A 20,546-nucleotide genomic window follows, 5' to 3' on the forward strand; every position below is an offset into this window, starting at 1 on the left:
AGGGTCGAAGGCAGGTGAGTGTTCAAGCAGGATTAGGATGGAATAGCGGCAGTTTGACGGAAAGAAGGTCACTGTTTACCTTAGAGAGGGCTGGTTTTGTGGAGCGAAAGGGGAGGAAACCAGATTGGAGGGGATCAAGGAGAGGATTGGAGGAGGGAACGAGGAGACAGTGGGGTTAACAACTTTCTCAAGGAGCTGGGAGAGGAATGGTAGGAGGGAGTTGAAACAATAGCTGGAGGGAGCTGTGGGGTGAAGGGAGGGGTTGTTTTAGGGTGGGTGATATGTAGGCAAGTTTGAAAGCAGAGGGGAAGAAGCCATTGGAAAGTGAACGGTTGAAGGTACCATCAAGGAGGGAAGAAGAGGGCAAGTACTTTAATAAGGTGCAAGTGTTTTAATACATTTTCTCGGATAATAATAATAATAATGGCATTTGTTAAGTGATTACTATGTGCCAAGTACTGTTCTAAACGCTGCGGGGGATACAAGGTAATCAGCTTGTCCCACATGGGGCTCACAGTCTTAATCCCCATTTTACAGATGAGGTAACTGAGACACAGAGAAGTTAAGTGACTTGCCCAAAGTCACATAGCTGATAAGTGGCAGAGCCAGGATTAGAACCCATGACCTCTGACTCCCAATCAATCAATCAATCAGTCGTATTTATTGAGCACTTACTGTGTGCAGAGCACTGTACTAAGCACTTGGGAAGTACAAGTTGGCAACATATAGAGACAGTCCCTACCCAACAGTGGGCTCACAGTCTAGAAGCGGGAGACTCCCAAGCCCGTGTTCTTTCCACTGAGCCAGGATGCTTCTCCTGTTCTGGACCCAGAAGAGTCAGTCCCTTTGTGGCAGTGGTGTTAGTTGAGGGGTCCTTTCCCTCCCCCCAACTCTAAAGTGGGATGCTTAGTGCGCCTTCCCTTAGTGGGTGGACGTGTGGTTCTATGTAGTATTTGGCATCTGGTCACCTTTAATTTAAATTTGCTCAGTGCACTTACCTAAGTAAGTGGTTGGCATTTATAAAAGAAAGTGAAAGAAAAAGTCAAACTTTTTCAAAATGTAACATTGTTTGAAATGATTTAAGGATGAAGGCTTTTCATGCCAGAAGCCATAGCTGTCATGTTTTCCCAAGCACACTTTTTACTGCAGTGTATGGTTATTGTGAGTTATTCAAGCTGTTTCTTTTGAGGCAACTTCTGCTTTTGCAAACAGCAACTGAGACATCCTAATAAGCACATGTGTGTTTGTATCTTATTAATGTGATGGACTGGAAAGGAAGATGGTCTTCTTGATACTACTTGTCCTGCTAATGTTAGTGAACATTAAATACTTCTGTTTTTTAGAGCCTCTCCATTAATCAGACCATGTATGCTTTTTGTTAAAGAAAATGATTTAAAAGGAACATCTTTTCTAGAAGAAAATTAGAAATCATGTCAGAAGCAGATGACATGCATTTCAGCTGTCTTTCTCCAGATCTGGCCCATCCAGAGTCTCCTTTTTGTTTGGACAAGAGTACTTCAACCACAGATCTACCCCAGGTGTGCATCTTATGTGTATTCTATGGAAGACAAAACAATAAATAGGGGCCCCTCAGTCACTGAAGAGAGAGAATGAAAATCTGGGTCCTCCCAGCCTCATCATCAACACTGGTGTGCATGAAATTTAAGAATAAGGCAGGCATGGTTTCTAGGGTAAAATCTTCCATCTCTACCTCTGGAATCTCTAGTATCCCAGTACTGTACCTACTCCCCTCGATGCATTGAGATCCTAAAGAGTGTCCACTTTTCATTTTGTGGGTGGGGGTGGAACACTGAGATTGTGTGGGGAGGATTTGAGGGGGTGGGCAAGAGATAAAACGGTGTGGAGGGAAAAGAAGAGAAGAAAAGGAAAGGAGGGGAAGGGAGAGGAAGGTAAGAGAGCACTTGGCACTTTCTCTTCTATTGTAATCAATTTCTTCACCCAGGCCCAGTCTTAAAGTCTTCCTTTGTTTTTGTTTTATTAATGGTATTTGTTAAGCATGCCATTTTAGATGGGTGACTCCACTCATTACTAAGAATAATAATAATACTAAGTGTGGTATTTGTTAAGCACTTTCTATGTGCCAAACACTGTCCTGAGTGCTGGGATAGATGCAAGATAATTACGTTCCTCATGAGGCTCACACTGTAAGTAGGAGGGAGACCGGGTACTGAACAGGAATTGAATCCCCATTCTGCTGATGAGGAAACTGAGGCACAGAGAAGTGAAGTGACTTGTCCACGTTCACACAGCAAGTACATGGCAGAGCCAGGATTGGAACCGAGGTTTTTTTTTGTTGGGTTTTTTTTTTGGTATTTGTTAAGTGCTCACTGTGTGCCAGCACTGTTCTAAGTGGTGGGATAGATACAAGTTAATGTCTGAGGCCCGGGCTCTTTTCACTAGGCCATGCTGCTTCCCATGGAGAACTATTATTATCCCTTTCCCTAGTGCCTAGCTCTGGTACACCATGAATGTACAAGTTGGCACAGTTGCTGCCTCCCCTTGTGCTGCCCCTATCACTTAGCTCATCCTCACTGGGTTGTGGGTCTGGCGGCCTGGCACATGCCTACCCTCTGGTTCAGCTGGCCTGCTCTGCATGTTCCTGCTGCTTGCCAGTAGTGGTAAAGGTAGGGCAGCCTGCCTCCATGGGATTTGGAGAAGGGGTTGGCTCCCTCCTGGGCCCCAGAGCGAGGTATGAGCTCTCCCTGGTGCTCAGTGAAGGTGATAGGAGCTCCACTGATACCCAGGCTGGACAGGCAGAGGACAGAGAAGAGAGCTGCCATCTTGGCTGCTTCTCCAGCCCATCAAGCTGGAAAGGATGATGACAGCTGCCCTTCTGACTCGAAAAGACATGGAGATGGGGCTGATAGTGGTGTCAAGTAGTGGGGGCCAACGCAGAGTGGGCACCTATGCTATTCCTCACTTATTTGATAAGGAGCTTAAAAAAGCTCCATGGGATAGGAAGGAGGTAAGGGCCTACAGTTGGACAGGGTGTAACCATTTGCATCAGCACATTCATCCCTGGTGCAATCACAGTGCCCTCCAAATGGGCCCAAGCACTACAGTATCAACATGATGGGAAAGGGGGCTAGCAACACAATGTGGGCTATGTGATAGGCCCTAGGATGGCTGGGCACAGCCCTGGATTCTGTATCTTTGCTTTTCACACAGTTGAGGAGGACCACCGATGGTATTTCACAGGACACAATTTGACACGAATAAGCTCCGCATTTAAACTACTGTAAACTACTGTTTGCCTTTCTAAGACAGGGTGGAAGGAATCATCTTGCTCGATTACGTTGGGTCAGTTCCTTCCAAATGTTACCAGTTGGGGATGCAACGGTTTGTATGCAGTCATCTTGCATGCAAATATGTACTTCCAAGAACAGGAGCAGAGCTGCCCATGCACAGTGCTATCCAAGGTGGTAGACCCCAGGACAGTGACAAGCTTCATGGTTCAAAATACTTCTATCTCTGATGCAGCTGACCTGGCACACTCCTGAGGTTGCAGGTGTGTTGGAACTGCCCTTTTGTGATGAAATTAAAGATGAGAGGTCTGAACATTTTAAGTCACACTGGAGCATCACAGCCCCTGGCCCCCCACCCCTAGGATGGAAAGTCCTACTTTAGATAACTGTTTACTTCATCCCTGTAAGTGGCTTAGCTCTTTGTTCAGGTCTATCCAATGTAACCCTCCTCCCACTTCTTAGACATCTCAGATGAGAAGGAGAGGGTAAAGAGCTGTAGTAGCTTTCTTCTGACAGAACACGGGACACCGCTTCCTAAGTGGTGATTGATAGGTAAATACGTGCGTGCGCGTACACACACATACACATATACACACACATATGTGTACACATTTCAGAGGTGCTCTTTGCATAGATATAAATACACTTATGAGCAAGATGCAAGATTTGGGGCAGGGCAGCCATTGTGCCGGAGCTGGGTTGTGGGTGGCTGAACCACTGGAACAGGAGGAAAGGAGATTGTTCCTACCTTACGCCAGCTGGCAAGACACCCATCAGTAGACCCTTCCTGCTTCCCCTCACCCGCGGTGCCCAGGAGCTGCAAGAGGAAAATCGAGACTAGACTTTAGCAGCACATCAAATCTTGGCAAAATACACATCAGCTTTAATGCATTTTGTTTTCTAATTTCTGTACTCAGATATTAGCTCTCGGAGTTATACATTTATTGGTGGGATACATTTATAGATCTACTGGAGAAGCAACGTGGTCTAGTGGAGGGAGCACGGGCCTGGGAGTCATAAGGACCTGGGTTCTAATACTGGCTCTGCCGATTGCTTGTTGTGTGACCTTGGGGAAGTCACTTAAACTTCTCTGTGCCTCAATTTCCTCGACTGTAAAATGGGGAATCCTGTTCTCCCTCCTGCTTAGACTGTGAGCCCTCTGCAGGACAGGGACTGTGTCTGGCCTATTCAACCACTACCTATGCTAGTGACAAAATAGCATTGGACACATGGTAAGTGCTTAACAAGTACCATAAAAAATAATGAATTTTATTCACCTGAAGGAGGGGGATTCAAAGTATTTCAATTTTAGAAAAGGAAGAGCTGAATCTGTCTTGGGAGCTGATAGGGATGTCCAAATTTCATTTATCTTCAATACGATTGGATGAGGAAGACGTTACTTTATGGACAATGATGTTTCCCCCATAATTTGTGGATAAGAGGGTGTGGAAGGGGGTTCTCTAATTGCCTATGTTTTTAAAAATAGAGTGAGGATCACATCAGCACTGTTTACCCTGCAAATTAAACCCATCTACCTTCTATGAGTAGTATGACATGGTGAGGTGGTGACTTGTTTTTTTTTTTCTTTCGTTATTTAAAAATAGGTAGAAATTGACCCAAAGGAAGAACAGAAATCTGGTAATACATTTCCTCCTGAGAAGTTAGACATTTGCCAAGAGAAAATCAGGGAAAGTGATGTAGATGGTGAAGGGGTTCTTTCAACATGTTCTACAAGCACCAGTTCTTGGAGTTGTGTGGGATTTCTAGAAACCTGCAAGACCCAAGGCACTGAACAGAACTTTGAAAGCCTGCAGCCTCTGGATGGGGCTTTAGCTCTAAATGAAGATCTAAAGAGGTTAATGCAGGAGCATAAAGAGCAGCAAATCAAAATCACACACCTACAGTGTGAGAACACGTTTTTAGAGAGCCAGATTAAAGATTTCCAGATGAAATTCTTCAATCAACAAGTATTTATTGATTTCACAAATGAACTGAGAACAAACATTGAAAATCTAATCGAAGAGAAGTACAGGATCATCCTAGAAAAGAATGAGGTGGAAAATTTGGTGAAGAGGCTGCAAGAGACTTTATCTGACTCCCAAAAACTCCTTTGTAAATCTAGGAGTGAAAAAGATACTTTAATGCTGGAGCTTGAAAAACTTAATGCCAACTATGGCTTCCTTCAGGAAAGGCACCAGGGGGAGGTAGAGGAAAAGCACAAATACCAAAGTCGTTTCTTAGAGGTGGGCAACACCCTGAGCCAGAAAGAGGAGCAAATACTGGCTCTGCAGCAGCTGAAGGAAGAAACGGAGAAGACTGCCTTTTCTGCTCTGGAGACAGCGAGGAAAGAAAAGGAGAGTGTGGAACAGAAGCTCCAGGCCGTGCAGGGGGAATTTCAGAAGTACCAGGAAGTAAAGTTGGCAGAAAGGCAGGAGTTGAGATCCAATTTTAGTAAACTGATTACTCACATTAAAATTTTGCAAGCTGATTTTGAAAACGAAAAGGCTATGAATCATAAGCTGCAACAGCAGCTAGCCAAAGGACAAAATGGGCACTTAAGGCTTCAGCAACTTAGAGCGAGGAGTCGGGAGCAAAACTCTCCTGGAAAATTGGAGGCGGCTCAGTGGGAACAACTGCTTAATGAAGTCGCGGAGTCAGGCGTGTCAGAGGTACCAGTGCACATTTTAAATCTCAAACATAGAAAATCAGGAGACTTCTCTCTTCTTGGTCCAGAGTAATCAGAATCCAGGGGGGCATCTGTGCTCAATGCCATAAAAATGGAACTTCTATCCTCTTCCTTCCTCGCAATTTTCCATCCACTGATGTTTCAGTTGTTCGGGATTTTACTTACATATAATGCAAATTATAGTTTTCACCTTTGAAAACCTCAACACTTGCACATGAAATACTCACTGTACTCTGCACATTCAGTGCAGGCATCCCCTTGGATCAAATGATTGTGTAAGATTTGCTTCAGGTTCTTTATTTTACTTTGCTTCAGAATGTCTTGGATTGTGTTAATAAACAAATGGTTTGCAGAAAAAAATGAATAAAAAAGAAATAGATTGTAAGAAAGCCACACATTCTGGGAGGTTTCTTCTGATATGAATGATTATATTAGCTGTTCTTCATACTTGGCAATGCCACTGATGGTGAATAATAATGATGATGGCATTTATTAGGTGCTTACTATGTGCAAAGCACTGTTCTAAGTGCTGGGGAGATTACAAGGTGATCAGGTTGTCCCACGGGGGGCTCACAGTCTTAATCCCCATTTTACAGATGAGCTAACTGAGGCACAGGGAAGTTAAGTGACTTGCCCAAAGTCACAGAGCTGACAATTGGCAGAGCCAGGATTTGAACCCATGACCTCTGACTCCAAAGCCTGTGCTCTTTCCACTGAGCCACGTTGCTTCTCTAACTTCTCTGAAGTTCACTATGAGGGCATGGGTGGCACAAAAAGGGCATTTTTCTTGTATTGTCATGTTTGATGTTTGCAATGCCTGGCACCTTTTTCTTTTTGCCTCCTTGTCTCTTGTTTCTTAGAAAGCTTTGGCTCAAAAGAGCCACTTCTGTCTTGATGACAGTGGTAATGCAGGTTTATCCTCAGTCAGTAGTTGACTCCCAGTGATTTTGTTGTTGTTTTTCGTTTTGTTTTAAATGGCATTTGTTAAGCACTTACTATGTGCCAGGCACTGTACTAAGTGCTGGGGTAGATACAAGCTAATCAGGTTGGACACAGCCCACGTCCCTCGTGGGGCCCACAGCTTTAATCCCCATTTTACAGAGGAGGCAACTGAGACACATAGAAGTGAAGTGACTTGCCCCAGATCACACACAGCTGACAAGTAGTGGAGCTGGAACTAGAACCCAGGTCCTTCTGACTCCTAGGCCCATTCTTTAACGACGAAGGCCACGATGCTTCTCAAGTTTTCAGCTGGAATGCTGCATTGTCTGAACCGAGGCTTTGTTTCTCCATGTCCTTAAAACATTTCCTTTGCCTTCCTCACTTTGGATTTCCCAAATGCGGCTCACTTTAAAGTGGTTGTCTAGGTATCCAGCAGTCATTCATTCTCCTATTGTGTCCCAACCAGTGTTCTCGTGTTGAGGTGACGGTAGCTGACTTCATTCCAGAACTCGTTTGTGCTATTGTCTTGATATTTGATAAATAGCCTGTGAATGAGGCAGAGGGAACTCCTCAAGGAGTTGGTGTGGCACTCAGGTGTCTCACAGCCATACAGAACGTTGGACAACACTATTGTTTGACCTGTCATAGTAGAAGTAGTGATGGTATTATCACATCTACTATCAATCAATCAACCAATCAATGGTATTTATTGAGCGCTTCTACTGTGCAGAGCTTGGGAGAATACAAAATGAAAGAGTTTGAGAAAAGAGGTAGATGGATGATACATAGACATGTTCCTTGGCTCCCAAGGGGCTCTCACCCTAGGAAAAAATTCATTCAATTATATTTACTGAGCCTTACTATGTGCAAAGCACTGTACAAAGCGCATGATAACTATGGTGTTTGTTAAGCGCTTACTATGCATTAGGCATTGTTCCAAGCACTGGGATGGATACAAGCAAATCAGGGTGGACACAGTCCCTGTCTCACGTAGTGTTGGCCACAGACACACAAGGAAACCACAGTGAAAGACAAGGATGATGATACATTCCACTAGAGCAGTAGGGTTTCAGGCTCCTCATGGCTCGAAACAGTAGTTACAGAAGTCACAACTACAGCAATAACCATCCAAGCCACCTGACAGTCTTCCATGCTGGGTTTTTCACTGCCTTGTTAGCATTGTGACATTAGTCAGTGCGCTGCCTAGGTCACAAAATTCTGTGGCAGTATTTAGCTCCGTTTTGCTGTATGTATGGGGCTTCTCTCGGGCAGGTGAAGCAGCACAGCCTAGTGGAAAGAGCACGGGCCTGGGAGTCAGAGGACCTGGGTTCTAATACCGGCTCCGCCATTTGCCTGCTGTGTGACCTTGGGCTAGTCAGTTCTCTCCTCTGGGCCTCAGTTTCCTCAACTGTAAAATGGGGACTCAAGACCTGTTCTCCCTCCTGCTTAGACTGTGAGCCCCATGTGGGACAGGGACTGTGTCTGATCTGATGGATTTGTACCTATCCCCGTGCTTAGAATAGTGCTTGACACATAGTAAGTGCTTAACAAATACTATAAAAAAGAAGGTGGGTACATTAACTCAGTTTTCTTCAGATGTATTGTCAGCCCATAATGCCTGGTTGATTTGGTAAAGTTGCTTCTAATCCTCAGGCTATCCCTTCGGGCGTGGGCCTCTAGCGCACCATCATCTGCTTTCAGCAACCCTTGTCTCTCTCTTGCTAAGACTTCTGGATGATAATAATAATGATGCTGGTATTTGCTAAGCACTTACTATGTGCCAAGCTCTGTACTAAGGGCTGGGGAAGATACAAGATAATCAGGTCCCACATGGGGCTCACTGTCTAAGTAGGACAAGAACAGGTATTAAATCTCCATTTTGTAGATGAGGGAACTGAGGTACAGAGAATGAAGTGACTTCGACCAAGGTCACACAGCAGACAGGTGGCAGAGGCAGGATTAGAACCCAGGTCCTCTGAGTCTCAGGCCCATACTTGGCCATGCTGCTTCAGTGTTCTTAACAGTGTCGAAGAGGACATTGACTTTCTAAGATGTTTCCACTACCGTGGAAAGTCTATCCTGTGTTCCCCTAATAGAGTTATTCTCTCCTAATTTCTAGCCCTTGAATTCCAACATAGCCAACTTCTGTTTGACAAGATGTAGTCAACTGTTCATTAGTGCTCTGCAGCTGTAATTACTTTTACAGTTTTCCTTGTTTTTTTTATTTTTCAGTTTAGATTTACCATATGATTCCTTTCTTGTGTATCTGTCACTAGCTTCCCTTTCAATTGTGAGCCATGTTGGAATTATTATCTGAGTGACTTTCCCTAGTGCTTAGTACAACTATGGGCAGAAAGTAACCATTTACATGCAACAATAATAATAATATTACTGGCATAGGGAATGGGAGGAAGATGGTCTGGGTATTGCTAGTTGTGGATCAGTCATCAGGGACTCAGTCATCTAGCTGCTAGCCACTGAGCAATGTGGTATGGTGAAATCCTCACATCACTGTTCCTGAATTGCTTTAGGAGGGTCAAAGAAGGGCTAACCCCCATCCCCTTACCTTTGCAGAGCTGTCTTGAAGACTTCTATTCATCTTGAAAACTCCAATCCTTACCCTAATGCAAACGTTATTTCATTACACTTCTCAGGATCCCAGCAGGCCTTACACAGAACATTGCAAAGAAAGTGAGAAAGCAGCTCTGCTGGTGGAAAAAATGAAGCGCTTAAACCTTAAAAGGAAAAGCTTGGAAGAGGAGGTAATGTGGATGATCATCCTCTTAGTGTTTTATGAGAACATAAAACAGGCCTAATGCTGAGAATCCATGCACTTTGCTATGCCAGAAATGAGGCAGCCTTACAAATCTCACCATTATAAGAGGCAGCACAACCAGGGCTCTCCTGCTTATGGCCTTGTTCCCCACCCGCCTCTCCCCCAACCCCTCCACCCCCCCGCTCCCACCCCCACCCCACCCCCCTCAGTTGGGCCTCCTCCTCTGAGCCATCACTGCCTCCCACAGAGGTGAGGACAGGTGAAGTAGGGAACAGGGGCCCCAATCCCAGTCAGGAGCAGAAGGCAGGTAAGGGAGGGAGCAGGGTTTTGTAGAATTTAGAAGGTATACTGAGCTTGGCAAGATTGGGAAGGAAAAGGAAAGGAGATTACTGACCTGCTTTGAGCAATCTTGCAACTCTTTTTTAAACGTTAAATTGTTCATTGTTTTTGTGCTTGTGTCTCTCTCTCTCTCTCTCTCTCTCTCTCTCTCTCTCTCTCTCGATTGTGAGTGCCCAAATTTGGGCCAGGACAGTCTGTTGTTCCACATTTCTAAATAGCTTCCAGAGGACCTAGTACCGAGTACCATGAATTGGAGGCACCTAATAAGTATTTTTGATGATGATGATATGGCAAATCTATTTATTTTGCAGTAAATACAATCACACCGCCTGTATGGCAGATTGGTGTCTTGTTTGTGATTTAATTGTTTCCTACAGACTCTTGTTTCTGAAATTTTAACTATCAGGAGAAAGTTTTTTCTATTTCCATGCTGAAATATATCTATTACTCTAATTTCCTCTTCAGATAATGAAACACAAGACCAGCATCTCTGCCTTTAGAGAGTTATTATCTATTGAAAAAGATTCTCAAAAACAAGTTATCAAGGCAAGTTTACTATTCTAGTAAAATCAAATTAAAAAGATAAGAAATCTGTGGATTTGGGAGAGGTGGATGCAGCTCGTTTTGTGGCTTTACACTTTACCATTAGTGGCTTTACACTTTACTCTTAAAAAGCTGCTTTAGGCAGATCCCCCTTGGTTTCTGAGAGGAAATGGACTTGGCTCTCAAGGTCATGGCCTGTTGAAACAGGTCTGCGGATCTTGCCAGACCCTCATGGAGAAGGTTGCCTCATCCTTTAAATCTGTCTTGAATGACTGGCTGTCTTCAACACTAACTTCATTGAGGTAGAGCTAGAGAAAAGTTTGACAATCACCCTTCCTATCATAACTAATCAAGTTTTTCACCCCAGTCAGGTAACATTTCCAGTTTGTTACATTTTGAATCTGAAGACTCCCATTCTTATATGAGGGTCGGTTCATTCTTCCCTACTTCAGTCGACCTTTGCCTTTATTCACAAACCTAGTTCTTAAGTGTCTTTTCCCCCTTTGGAGTAATCAGTTAATCAATGGAATTTATTGAGTGTTTACTGAGTGCACAGCACTCTGGTAAGTGCTTGAGAGGGTACAATGCAGCATGGCCTGCCCTCTCACAGGCCCGGAAGTCAAAAGGACCTGGGTTCTAATCTCATCTTTGCCACTCGTCTGCTGTGTGACCTTGGGCAAGTCACTTCTCTTCTCTGTGCCTCAGTTACCTCATCTGTAAAATGGGGATGAAGACTGTGAGCCCCATGTGGGACCTGGACGGTGGCCAACCTGATTTGCTTGTATCCACCCCAGAGTGTAGAACAGTGCCTGGCACTTAGTAAGTGCTTAACAGATACCATTAATAAAGAGTTGGTAAACACAATCATCTCTCCAGAATCAGGTTTGCAACACTGATCTTATTCTTGGGACCACCTCTATTTTTGAGTCAAGGCTTCTTCAAGCAGCATGGCCTAGTGAAAAGAGCAAGGGCCTAGGAGTCAGAGGACCTGGGTTGTGTATCCTGGCTCTGCCGCTTGTCTTTTGTGTGACCTAGGGCAAGTCACTTCACTTCTCTGTGCCTCAATTTCCTCAGATGTAAAATGGGGATTCAATACCTGTTCTCCTTCCTACTTGGCTGTGAACCCCATGTGAGATCTGATCATCTTGTATCTATCCCAACATTTAGCACAGTGCTTGGCACGTTACAAATAATCGACCAATCAATCAGTCAATGGAATCTATTGATATAGTCTATCACAATTATTTATTGAGAAGCAGCCTGGCCATGTGAAAGGATCACAGGCTCAGGAAGCAGAGGACCTGCGTTCTAATCCCGGCTCCTTGCACAGGTGTCTGCTGTGTGACCTTGGGCAAGTCACTTCATCTCTCTGTGCTTCAGTGACCTCATCTGTAAAATGGGGATTAAGACTGTGAGCCCCATGTGGGTACATGGACTGGGTGCAAACCAATTATCTTGTATGTACCCCAATGCATTGTACAGTGCCTGACGCATAGCAAGCCCTTAAAATACCTTTAAAAATATTATTATTCCTAAATATCAAGTAATATTCAAATAATCCAAAATCCAAATTAATCTCCCTCAAAGTGGGTATCCATCTTTGAAATTTTAGCAATGTCTGGAGTTGGAGAAACTCCTGGCTAAAATGAGTGCAATGGTTAACTTTTTTTTTCGATGAGCACTAAAGAAAATAGTTTAGGCCAAGGGCAGAGGAGAGTCCACAGTTTCTCCTGGAAATAGTTGTCTGGTAGTTTTGAAAATGTATGAATAGAATCAGTCAATCAGTGCTATTTATTAAGTAAATTAGAAGCTTTTTATGGTATTTGTTAAGCATTTATTATGTGCCAGGCATTGTTCTAAGCACTGGGGTAGATACAAGATAATCAGGCTGGACACAGTTCCTGTCCCACATGGGGCTCACAATCTTAATCCGCATTTTACAGTTGAGGTAACTGAGGCATAGAGAAGTGAAGTGACTTGCCCAAGATCACACAGCGGATGAGTGCCGGGGGTGGGATTAGAACCCAGGTCCTTTTGACTTCCGGGCCTGTGCTCTGTCCACTAGGCCATGCTGCTTCTCCCAACAATAGTGTGCATGCCCCAAACCCTAATTGCAAAAGTCCAGGCACTGTCAGAGTTGGGGCTTGAACCATCCAAGGACTGCAAGTGGCCTCCCTCCCTCCCATGAAAAAGGGATCATGGGGCCCTAAACAGCCAATAGTAGTCACTGTCTAGAACAGGGATGGGAGGGGGAAAAGAGTGAGCCTGCCACGTCTGCCAGTGGTGAATGGAGGTACCTTGGACATCTCAACTCTGAGAACAGTGGGGAGTGGGAATTACTGAGTTGTTTGGAGTTAACTAGGAGCATGCATAAGTGACTGAACTTGTGTGGGATTTTTCCTCCCTACCCCTACCCTGCCCCACCAAGGTTAAAGAGGACATAGAGTGCAGCCTCCTGATTGTCTTAAAAGTCCGGAAAAAGATCTCCAGCTTTGAATTCGTTGATCACTTACTGTGTGCAGAGCACTGTACTAAGCTCTTGGGAGAGTATAATATAGCAGAGTAGGCAGACATGTTCCCTTCCCAAAACAAGCTTACTGTCTAGAGGGGGAGACAGATGTTAATAAAAATAAATTACAGATATGTAAATAAGTGCTTTGGGGCTGAGAGAGTGATGAAATCCAAGTGCAAGAGTGATGCAGAAAGCTCGTTATAGGTAGGGAACCTGTCTGTTAATTCTGCTGCATTGTTCTCTCTCAAGCTCTTAGTGCAGTGCTCTGCACGTAGTAAGAGCTCTATAAATACCATTGATTGAGGGATTAGTTGGGTAAGACCTCTTGGAGGAGATGGGCTTTTAATAAGGTTTTGAAGGTAGGGAGAGGAGGGAGGGTGTTCTAGGACGTGGGTGAGAGGTCAACGGTGAGATAGATGAGCTCAAGTTACAATGAGTAGTTTGGCATGAGAGGAGTAAAGTGTATGGGTTGGATTGTAGTAGCAAATCAGTGAGGTAATATAGGAGGCAGAAAGGTGATCGAATGCTTTAAAGCTAAAGGTAAGGAGTTTCTGTTTGCTGCAGAAGTGGATGGGCAACCACTGGAGGTACTGGCGGAGAAGTGTGCCTAGTGGATAGAGCATGGGACTGGGAGTCAGAAGGACATGGGTTCTAATCCCAGCTTTGCCACTTCTCTGCTGTGTGACCTTGATCAAGTCACTTAACTTTTCTGTGCCTCAGTTCCCACATCTGTAAAATGGGAATTAGGACTGTGAGCCCCATGTGGGACGTGGACTGTGTCCAACCTGATTAGCTTGCATCTATCCAAACACTTAGTACAGTGCCTGGCACATAATAAGCACTAAACAAATACCATAAAAAAGAGTGGGGAAACGTGGACTGAACATTTATGTAAAAAAATGATCCAGGCAGCAGTATGGATAGAAGTGGGGAGAAACGGGAGGCAGGGAGGTGAGCAAGGAGTCTGATGCAGTAATCAAGGTGGGAGAGGATAAATGCTTGGATTAACATGGTAGCAGTTTGTATGGAGAGGGAAGGGCAGATTTTAGTGATGTTGTGAAGGTTGAACCACCAGGACTTGGTGACACATTGAATATGTGAAGGAAAACCATACATTCAAAAAATATATGGCTACTACATGAAATAAACTAAGGTTTGGTATTTCTGTTGGAAAGTGAGACATGCAAACATTGAACATGAACATTGATCAATGACCTCCTGCTTGCCAAATCCAACGGCTCATACTCTGTCCTAATCCTCCTCGAACTCTCAGCTGCCTTCGACACTGTGGACCACCCCCTTCTCCTCAACACGCTATCTGACCTTGGCTTCACAGACTCCGTCCTCTCCTGGTTCTCCTCTTATCTCTCCGGTCGTTCATTCTCAGTCTCTTTTGCAGGCTCCTCCTCCCCCTCCCATCCTCTTACTGTGGGGGTTCCCCAAGGTTCAGTGCTTGGTCCCCTTCTGTTCTCGATCTACACGCACTCCCTTGGTGACCTCATTCGCTCCCACGGGTTCAACTATCATCTCTATGTTGATGACACCCAGATCTACATCTCTGCCCCTGCTCTCTCCCCCTCTCTCCAGGCTCGCATCTCCTCCTGCCTTCAGGACATCTCCATCTGGATGTCTGCCCACCACCAAAAGCTCAACATGTCGAAGACTGAACTCCCTGTCTTCCCTCCCAAACCTTGCCCTCTCCCTGACTTTCCCATCTCTGTTGACAGCACTACCATCCTTCCTGTCTCACAAGCCCGCAACCTTGGTGTCATCCTCGACTCCGCTCTCTCATTCACCCCTCACATCCAAGCCGTCACCAAAACCTGCTGGTCTCAGCTCCGCAACATTGCCAAGATCCGCCCTTTCCTCTCCATCCATACTGCTACCCTGCTCATTCAAGCTCTCATCCTATCCCGTCTGGACTACTGCATCAGCCGTCTCTCTGATCTCCCATCCTCATGTCTCTCCCCACTTCAATCCATACTTCATGCTGCTGCCGGGATTATCTTTGTCCAGAAACGCTCTGGGCATATTACTCCCCTCCTCAAAAATCTCCAGTGGCTACCAATCAATCTGCGCATCAGGCAGAAACTCCTCACCCTGGGCTTCAAGGCTCTCCATCACCTTGCCCCCTCCTACCTCACCTCCCTTCTCTCCTTCTACTGCCCACCCCGCACCCTCTGCTCCTCTGCTGCTAATCTCCTCACTGTACCTCGTTCTCGCCTGTCCCGCCATCGATCCCCGGCCCACGTCATCCCCCGGGCCTGGAATGCCCTCCCTCTGCCCATCCACCAAGCTAGCTCTCTTCCTCCCTTCAAGGCCCTACTGAGAGCTCACCTCCTCCAGGAGGCCTTCCCAGACTGAGCCCCTTCCTTCCTCCCCTCCTCGTCCCCCTCTCCATCCCCCCATCTTACCTCCTTCCCTTCCCCACAGCACCTGTATATATGTATATATGTGTGTACATATTTATTACTCTATTTATTTATGTATTTATTTTACTTGTACCTATCTATTCTATTTATTTTATTTTGTTAGTATGTTTGGTTTTGTCTCCCCCTTTTAGACTGTGAGCCCACTGTTGGGTAGGGATTGTCTCTATATGTTGCCAATTTGTACTTCCCAAGTGCTTAGTACAGTGCTCTGCACACAGTAAGTGCTCAATAAATACGATTGATTGATTGATTGATATATTTTTCACCCTAGGACACAAAAACTGGCCTAGAGGAATCTAAAATAAGCACAAATGTATCAGATTTATTGGGAGACAGGCCTAATCAGTACCACAAGCAAAATGATGATCTCCACTCCCTGGTAAGAAAAATCGTGTTCTGCTATTTTGCCTATATATAGCATAAGCTTTGAACATGATTTCAACAATGAACCCACAGAAAAATTTACTGGACTATAAAATTTTCCTTAGACCTTCCCATAGTCACATGGCAGCAAAATCATTGTATTAAAGAAATACATTAGGGTGGAAAGCTAGCTATCCAAATATCAGACATGATCCAATTATCTCAACTAAGGCTATTAATCCATCATATTTACTGAGCAGTTACTGTGTGCACAGCACTGTACTAAGCGTGGCTTAGTGGAAAGAGCATGGGCTTGGGAGTCAGAGGCCGTGGGTTCTAATCCCGGCTCCACCACTTTTCAGCTGTGCGACTTTGGGCAAGTCACTTAACTTCTCTGTGTCTCAGTTACCTCATCTGTAAAATGGGAATTAAGACTGTGAACCCCACGTGGGACAACCTGATTACCTTGTATCTACCCCAGCACTTAGAACAGTGCTTGGCACATAGTAAGCACTTAACTAATACCATAATAATTATTATTATTATTGATAAGGTGTGAAGGAATGAGGTCTGATGCGCATGTGAAGGGGCTGGCTTTTGAGAAGAGGTAGGAGATCTCCTCTAGAGATACTGCTGTAAAGTATGGAAGAGCTGAATAGGGGGCCGGAAGGGGGAGGGACTGAGGAAAGGCAGGGGCGATTTTTGGGAGCTCACACTTAATGGTGTCAATTTTCTTAATAAAGTAGGTGACCAGGTCATTGGGGGCAAGGGATGGGGGAGGCAGGGGGACGGGGGCCCAAGAAATGGCGAGGGCAATGGGCATGGGTGTCAATAAGGGTGGTGAAATAGTTTCACCGGGCAGAGGAGAGGGCAGAATTAAAGTATGCAAGGATAAACTTGAAGTGGACGAAGTCGGCCTGATATTTAGATTTCCGCCAGCAGTGCTCTGTGGCTCGAGTACAAGAACAAAGGAGGCAGACTGTGTAGGTGATTCAGGACTGTGGGTTAGTGGTACGAGATCGACGAAGGGATAGGGGAGCAAGCGAGTTGAGTTCATTAGGGAGGGTGGTGTTGAGAACATCAATTTGGTCAACAAAGGAGGGTAGTTTGGGTATGGAGGCTAAGTGGGGCGTGATGAGTTAAGAAAATTGAATGGGATCCAACGATCAGAGGTCTCTGTGGGGGACTAGTACAGATTTACAGGGAGGAGGTGTGTGGGAGAGGAGGCAGGTGAAGAGGTTGTGGACAGACAGAGGGATTTCAGAGTTGGTGAGAGTAGAGATTGTGCAGTGGTTAGAGATGATGAGATCGAGTGTGTGTCCAAGTGGGTGAGTGGGCAAAGTGGGGTGGGGCAGGAGGTCAGTGGAGTTGAGGAGTGATAGAAGGCGGGCAGCAGAAGGGTCATCAGGAACATCTATGTGGATATTGAAGTCCCCAAGGATCAATGTGAGAAAGGGATCAAAGTGGTTAAAGAAGTTGGAGGTGGGACCCGACATGTGGGGGGAGGGGGGAAATAGATGCCAGCTACTAGATTCTGGAGTGGGTGGTGGGGGCAGATGATATGGGCTTCAGAGGAAGGGAAAGAAAGGGATGGGGTAGGTGGAATGGTGCAAAAGTGGCATTGGAGCATGAGAAGGAAGCCAACACCTCCTTTCCCAGTGAGTCTGGGGGAGTGGAAGAAGATGAGCACCCCTGCCCCCAACCCTGGAGAGAGCATCAGGGGAGACCATGTCATCTGGGGAGAGCCAGGTTTCAGTGATGGCAAGGAGGAAGAGGGACTGAGAGAGGAACAGGTCAAGGATGAATGGGAGCATCCCCACAGTGGAGTGGGGGTTTCAAACGCCACGCTTGGCAGCAGCTGTGGAGGAGGTAGTGAAGGAGGAGACAGCACGAGGGGTGGGGAGGGTTTGGATGGGAGTGAGTTGAAGGGGGCTGGTGCAGGAGGAGGGGGATGAGGGGTGGCACTGGGACAGGAGGGCAGGGATGGGGAGGAGAGGAGAGATTGGGGGGGTTGGGTGGCAGAGCAGGCGGGGGAGGTGAGGTGGGCGAAGAGAACTGAGATTGGCTGACAGGAGCAGGGGGATTGAAGGGTCATGGTGAGGTCGGTGAGGTAAACGACCGCAATTACAATTTAATAAATGACAGCAATAATAACTTAATCCGGGGATACCCAGAGGAGATGGTTGAATTGTCCTTGGGCCATTGAGTGTGAAAAGGCCAGTGACTGGGGAGCCCTGGGGTGATTGTCCCTGGGGCATGGAGAGTGAAGAGTCCAGTGTCAGGGCACTCCTGAAGAAATGGTTGAATTGCCCTTGGGGGCTTGGGAGAGAAGAGTCCAGTGTTCAGGAGAATCCTGAGGAGATGGTTGAATTGTCTTAGGGGGCTTGGAAGGGAAGAGGCCAGAGAATTGGAGTAAATAGCTTGGGTTGGGGAGAGTAGGCAGGCAGCTTTTGAAATGTAATAATGTAATGTAAAATGTAACATTGGATCTTTGTCACCTGGGGGTTAGTCAGCCACACCCTGCTCCAACTGCAGGAAAAGAGGGAAGAGGAGGAAAATGACCACCTCTCAGCTGCAGCACATCGAGAGTGCAATGTCCCACAGTCCTGGCCAGGGGAAAGGCAGGTGGGCAGGCAGTAGGCAGTGGTTCTGATGGTTGATGACTGGGTCAGGTTGAGCCTGCTCAGAGGAGAGATCTTGGTGTTCTTGGGGAGGTCTCTAACCCCAGAGGATGGTTGATGGTCTGTACCGGTTTCTGGCCCTCCAGGTGGAGAGATCTCTGGGTCCTTAGGCAGGTCCTTGACCCGGGGGGTGGTTGATGGTCTGTGCTGGTTTTTGGCCCTCCAGGTAGGTCTGAGTGCCAAAGTGATGCATGATAGTTGGGAGGAAGTGACCTTAGAAGAAGAAAAATTCTGGAGGAGGTAAGATATCAGAAGAACTTTGAATAGGGGAGAGCTTTGAAGGATGGATCCCAGGTAAGAGGAAGGACATGAGCAGGAGGTCAGTGAAAGAAGAGCCCAGAAGGAAGGATAGTGGGAAGGTAAACTAGGGTGTAGTCAGAGAAGAGAGAGGATAGATAAGAGGGAGGGAGCTGGGGGAGTGCTTAAAGCTCAAGGTCAGGAGTTTCTGCTGGCTGAGAGATGAATGGGTAACCATCAAAAGTTGGGATAATTGGAGAGGGAGGATCAAGAGTTCAGTGGTTTCTGTGGGGGGACAGAACAGTTTTGCAGGGGGATATGGGGTCTGAGAGAGAAGGCTTGTGTGTGTTCTCTTTCAATTCCCCATACAACAGCTGCTTAAGTATCCTGCTGTCTTCATTCTCCTCACATGTCCTGCGCAGTGGAACTGTGTTACTGTGTTATCTCATTGTTAAAAATAACAATAATACATTATTATACTTGTTAACTGCTTCCTATGTGCCAAGCACTGTTCTAAGCACTAGGGTAGATAGAAGTTAATCAGGTCCTACCCAATCCCTGGGCTCATACTCTTAATCCCCATTTTGTGCTGATGAAGTAATTGAGGCACAGAGAAGTTAAGTGACTTGTCCAAGGTCACACAGCAGACATACTGACATTTATTGCTAAGTATGGTTCGTAGGTAGCACTGCTGAAACTGCTGTGGAAGTTGGATGTGTCTTCTGTAGTAATTATAATGATGATGATGATGGCATTTGATAAGCACTTACTATGTGCTAGGCACTGTACTAAGCACTGAGCTGGATACAAGCAAATCGAGTTGGACACAGTCCCTTGTCCCACATGAGGTTCACAGTTTCAATCCCCTTTTACAGATGAGGTAACTGAGGCACAGAGAAGTGAAGTGACCTGCCCAAGGTCACACACAGCAGACAAGTGGTGGAGCTGGGATTAGAACCCATGACCTTTTGACTCCCAGGCCTGTGGTCTATCCACTACACCATGCTGTAATAGAGCCAGGTCTGACAGCCATACAGGCATAAAGGGATGCAGACACCACAACCATGTTGTTATCAATCTTCAACTTGGTATGGACTTTGAGGCCCCTGGTCCCATTACCCTTTTCTGCCATCTGCCCAAAGTCATGCTGACATTTTAACTTCTGCTTTCTATCTCTTTATTGGGGTAAGTTTGGACAGTGGAGCAGAATTCAATAACAGCTTTAAATTTTGTGCTGTTGATGAAAGACCTTGTTTATGTCTAGGGTTTCCCAAGTGTTGGCTGGTTTTATAATTTCTGTCTTTTTCAGACTCCTTGTCAGTCCATAGAGCTGTGTTGTGACTGCAAAGCAACTCATAATCACTCTGCTATATGGTTATATTGTACTCTCCCAAGCACTTAGTACAGTGCTCTGCCCCCAGTAAGCACTCAATAAATATCAATCAATCAATCAATCAATCGTATTTATTGAGCGCTTACTGTGTGCAGAGCACTGTACTAAGCGCTTGGGAAGTACAAGCTGGCAACATATAGAGACAGTCCCTACCCAACAGTGGGCTCACAGTCTAGAAGGGGGAGACAGAGAACAAAACCAAACATACTAACAAAATAAAATAAATAGAATAGATAGGTACAAATAAAATAAATAAATAAAGTCCAAGTTGGCAACATATAGAGTCGGGATTGGAACCCACGACCTCTAAACTCCCAAGCCCGGGCTCTTTCAGCTAAGCCACGCTGCTTCTCCAATGACGACTGACAGCTGTGTC

General features: G+C 45.7%; 1 protein-coding gene across 1 annotated transcript; it reads left to right on the forward strand.

Annotated features, from left to right (window-relative positions):
• Positions 1–4,999: 4,999 nt before the first annotated feature.
• Positions 5,000–20,105, forward strand: CAGE1 (cancer antigen 1; the record flags this gene model as incomplete). Its single annotated transcript, XM_038770190.1, has 6 exons — positions 5,000–5,941; positions 6,813–6,875; positions 9,549–9,656; positions 18,395–18,484; positions 18,707–18,780; positions 20,087–20,105. Coding segments are annotated over 6 exons (1,296 nt in total), but the record flags the coding sequence as incomplete, so codon positions are not given.
• Positions 20,106–20,546: the final 441 nt, after the last annotated feature.

Source organism: Tachyglossus aculeatus, chromosome X3, assembly GCF_015852505.1.
Source record: "Tachyglossus aculeatus isolate mTacAcu1 chromosome X3, mTacAcu1.pri, whole genome shotgun sequence".
NCBI classification, from domain to species: Eukaryota; Metazoa; Chordata; class Mammalia; order Monotremata; family Tachyglossidae; genus Tachyglossus; species Tachyglossus aculeatus.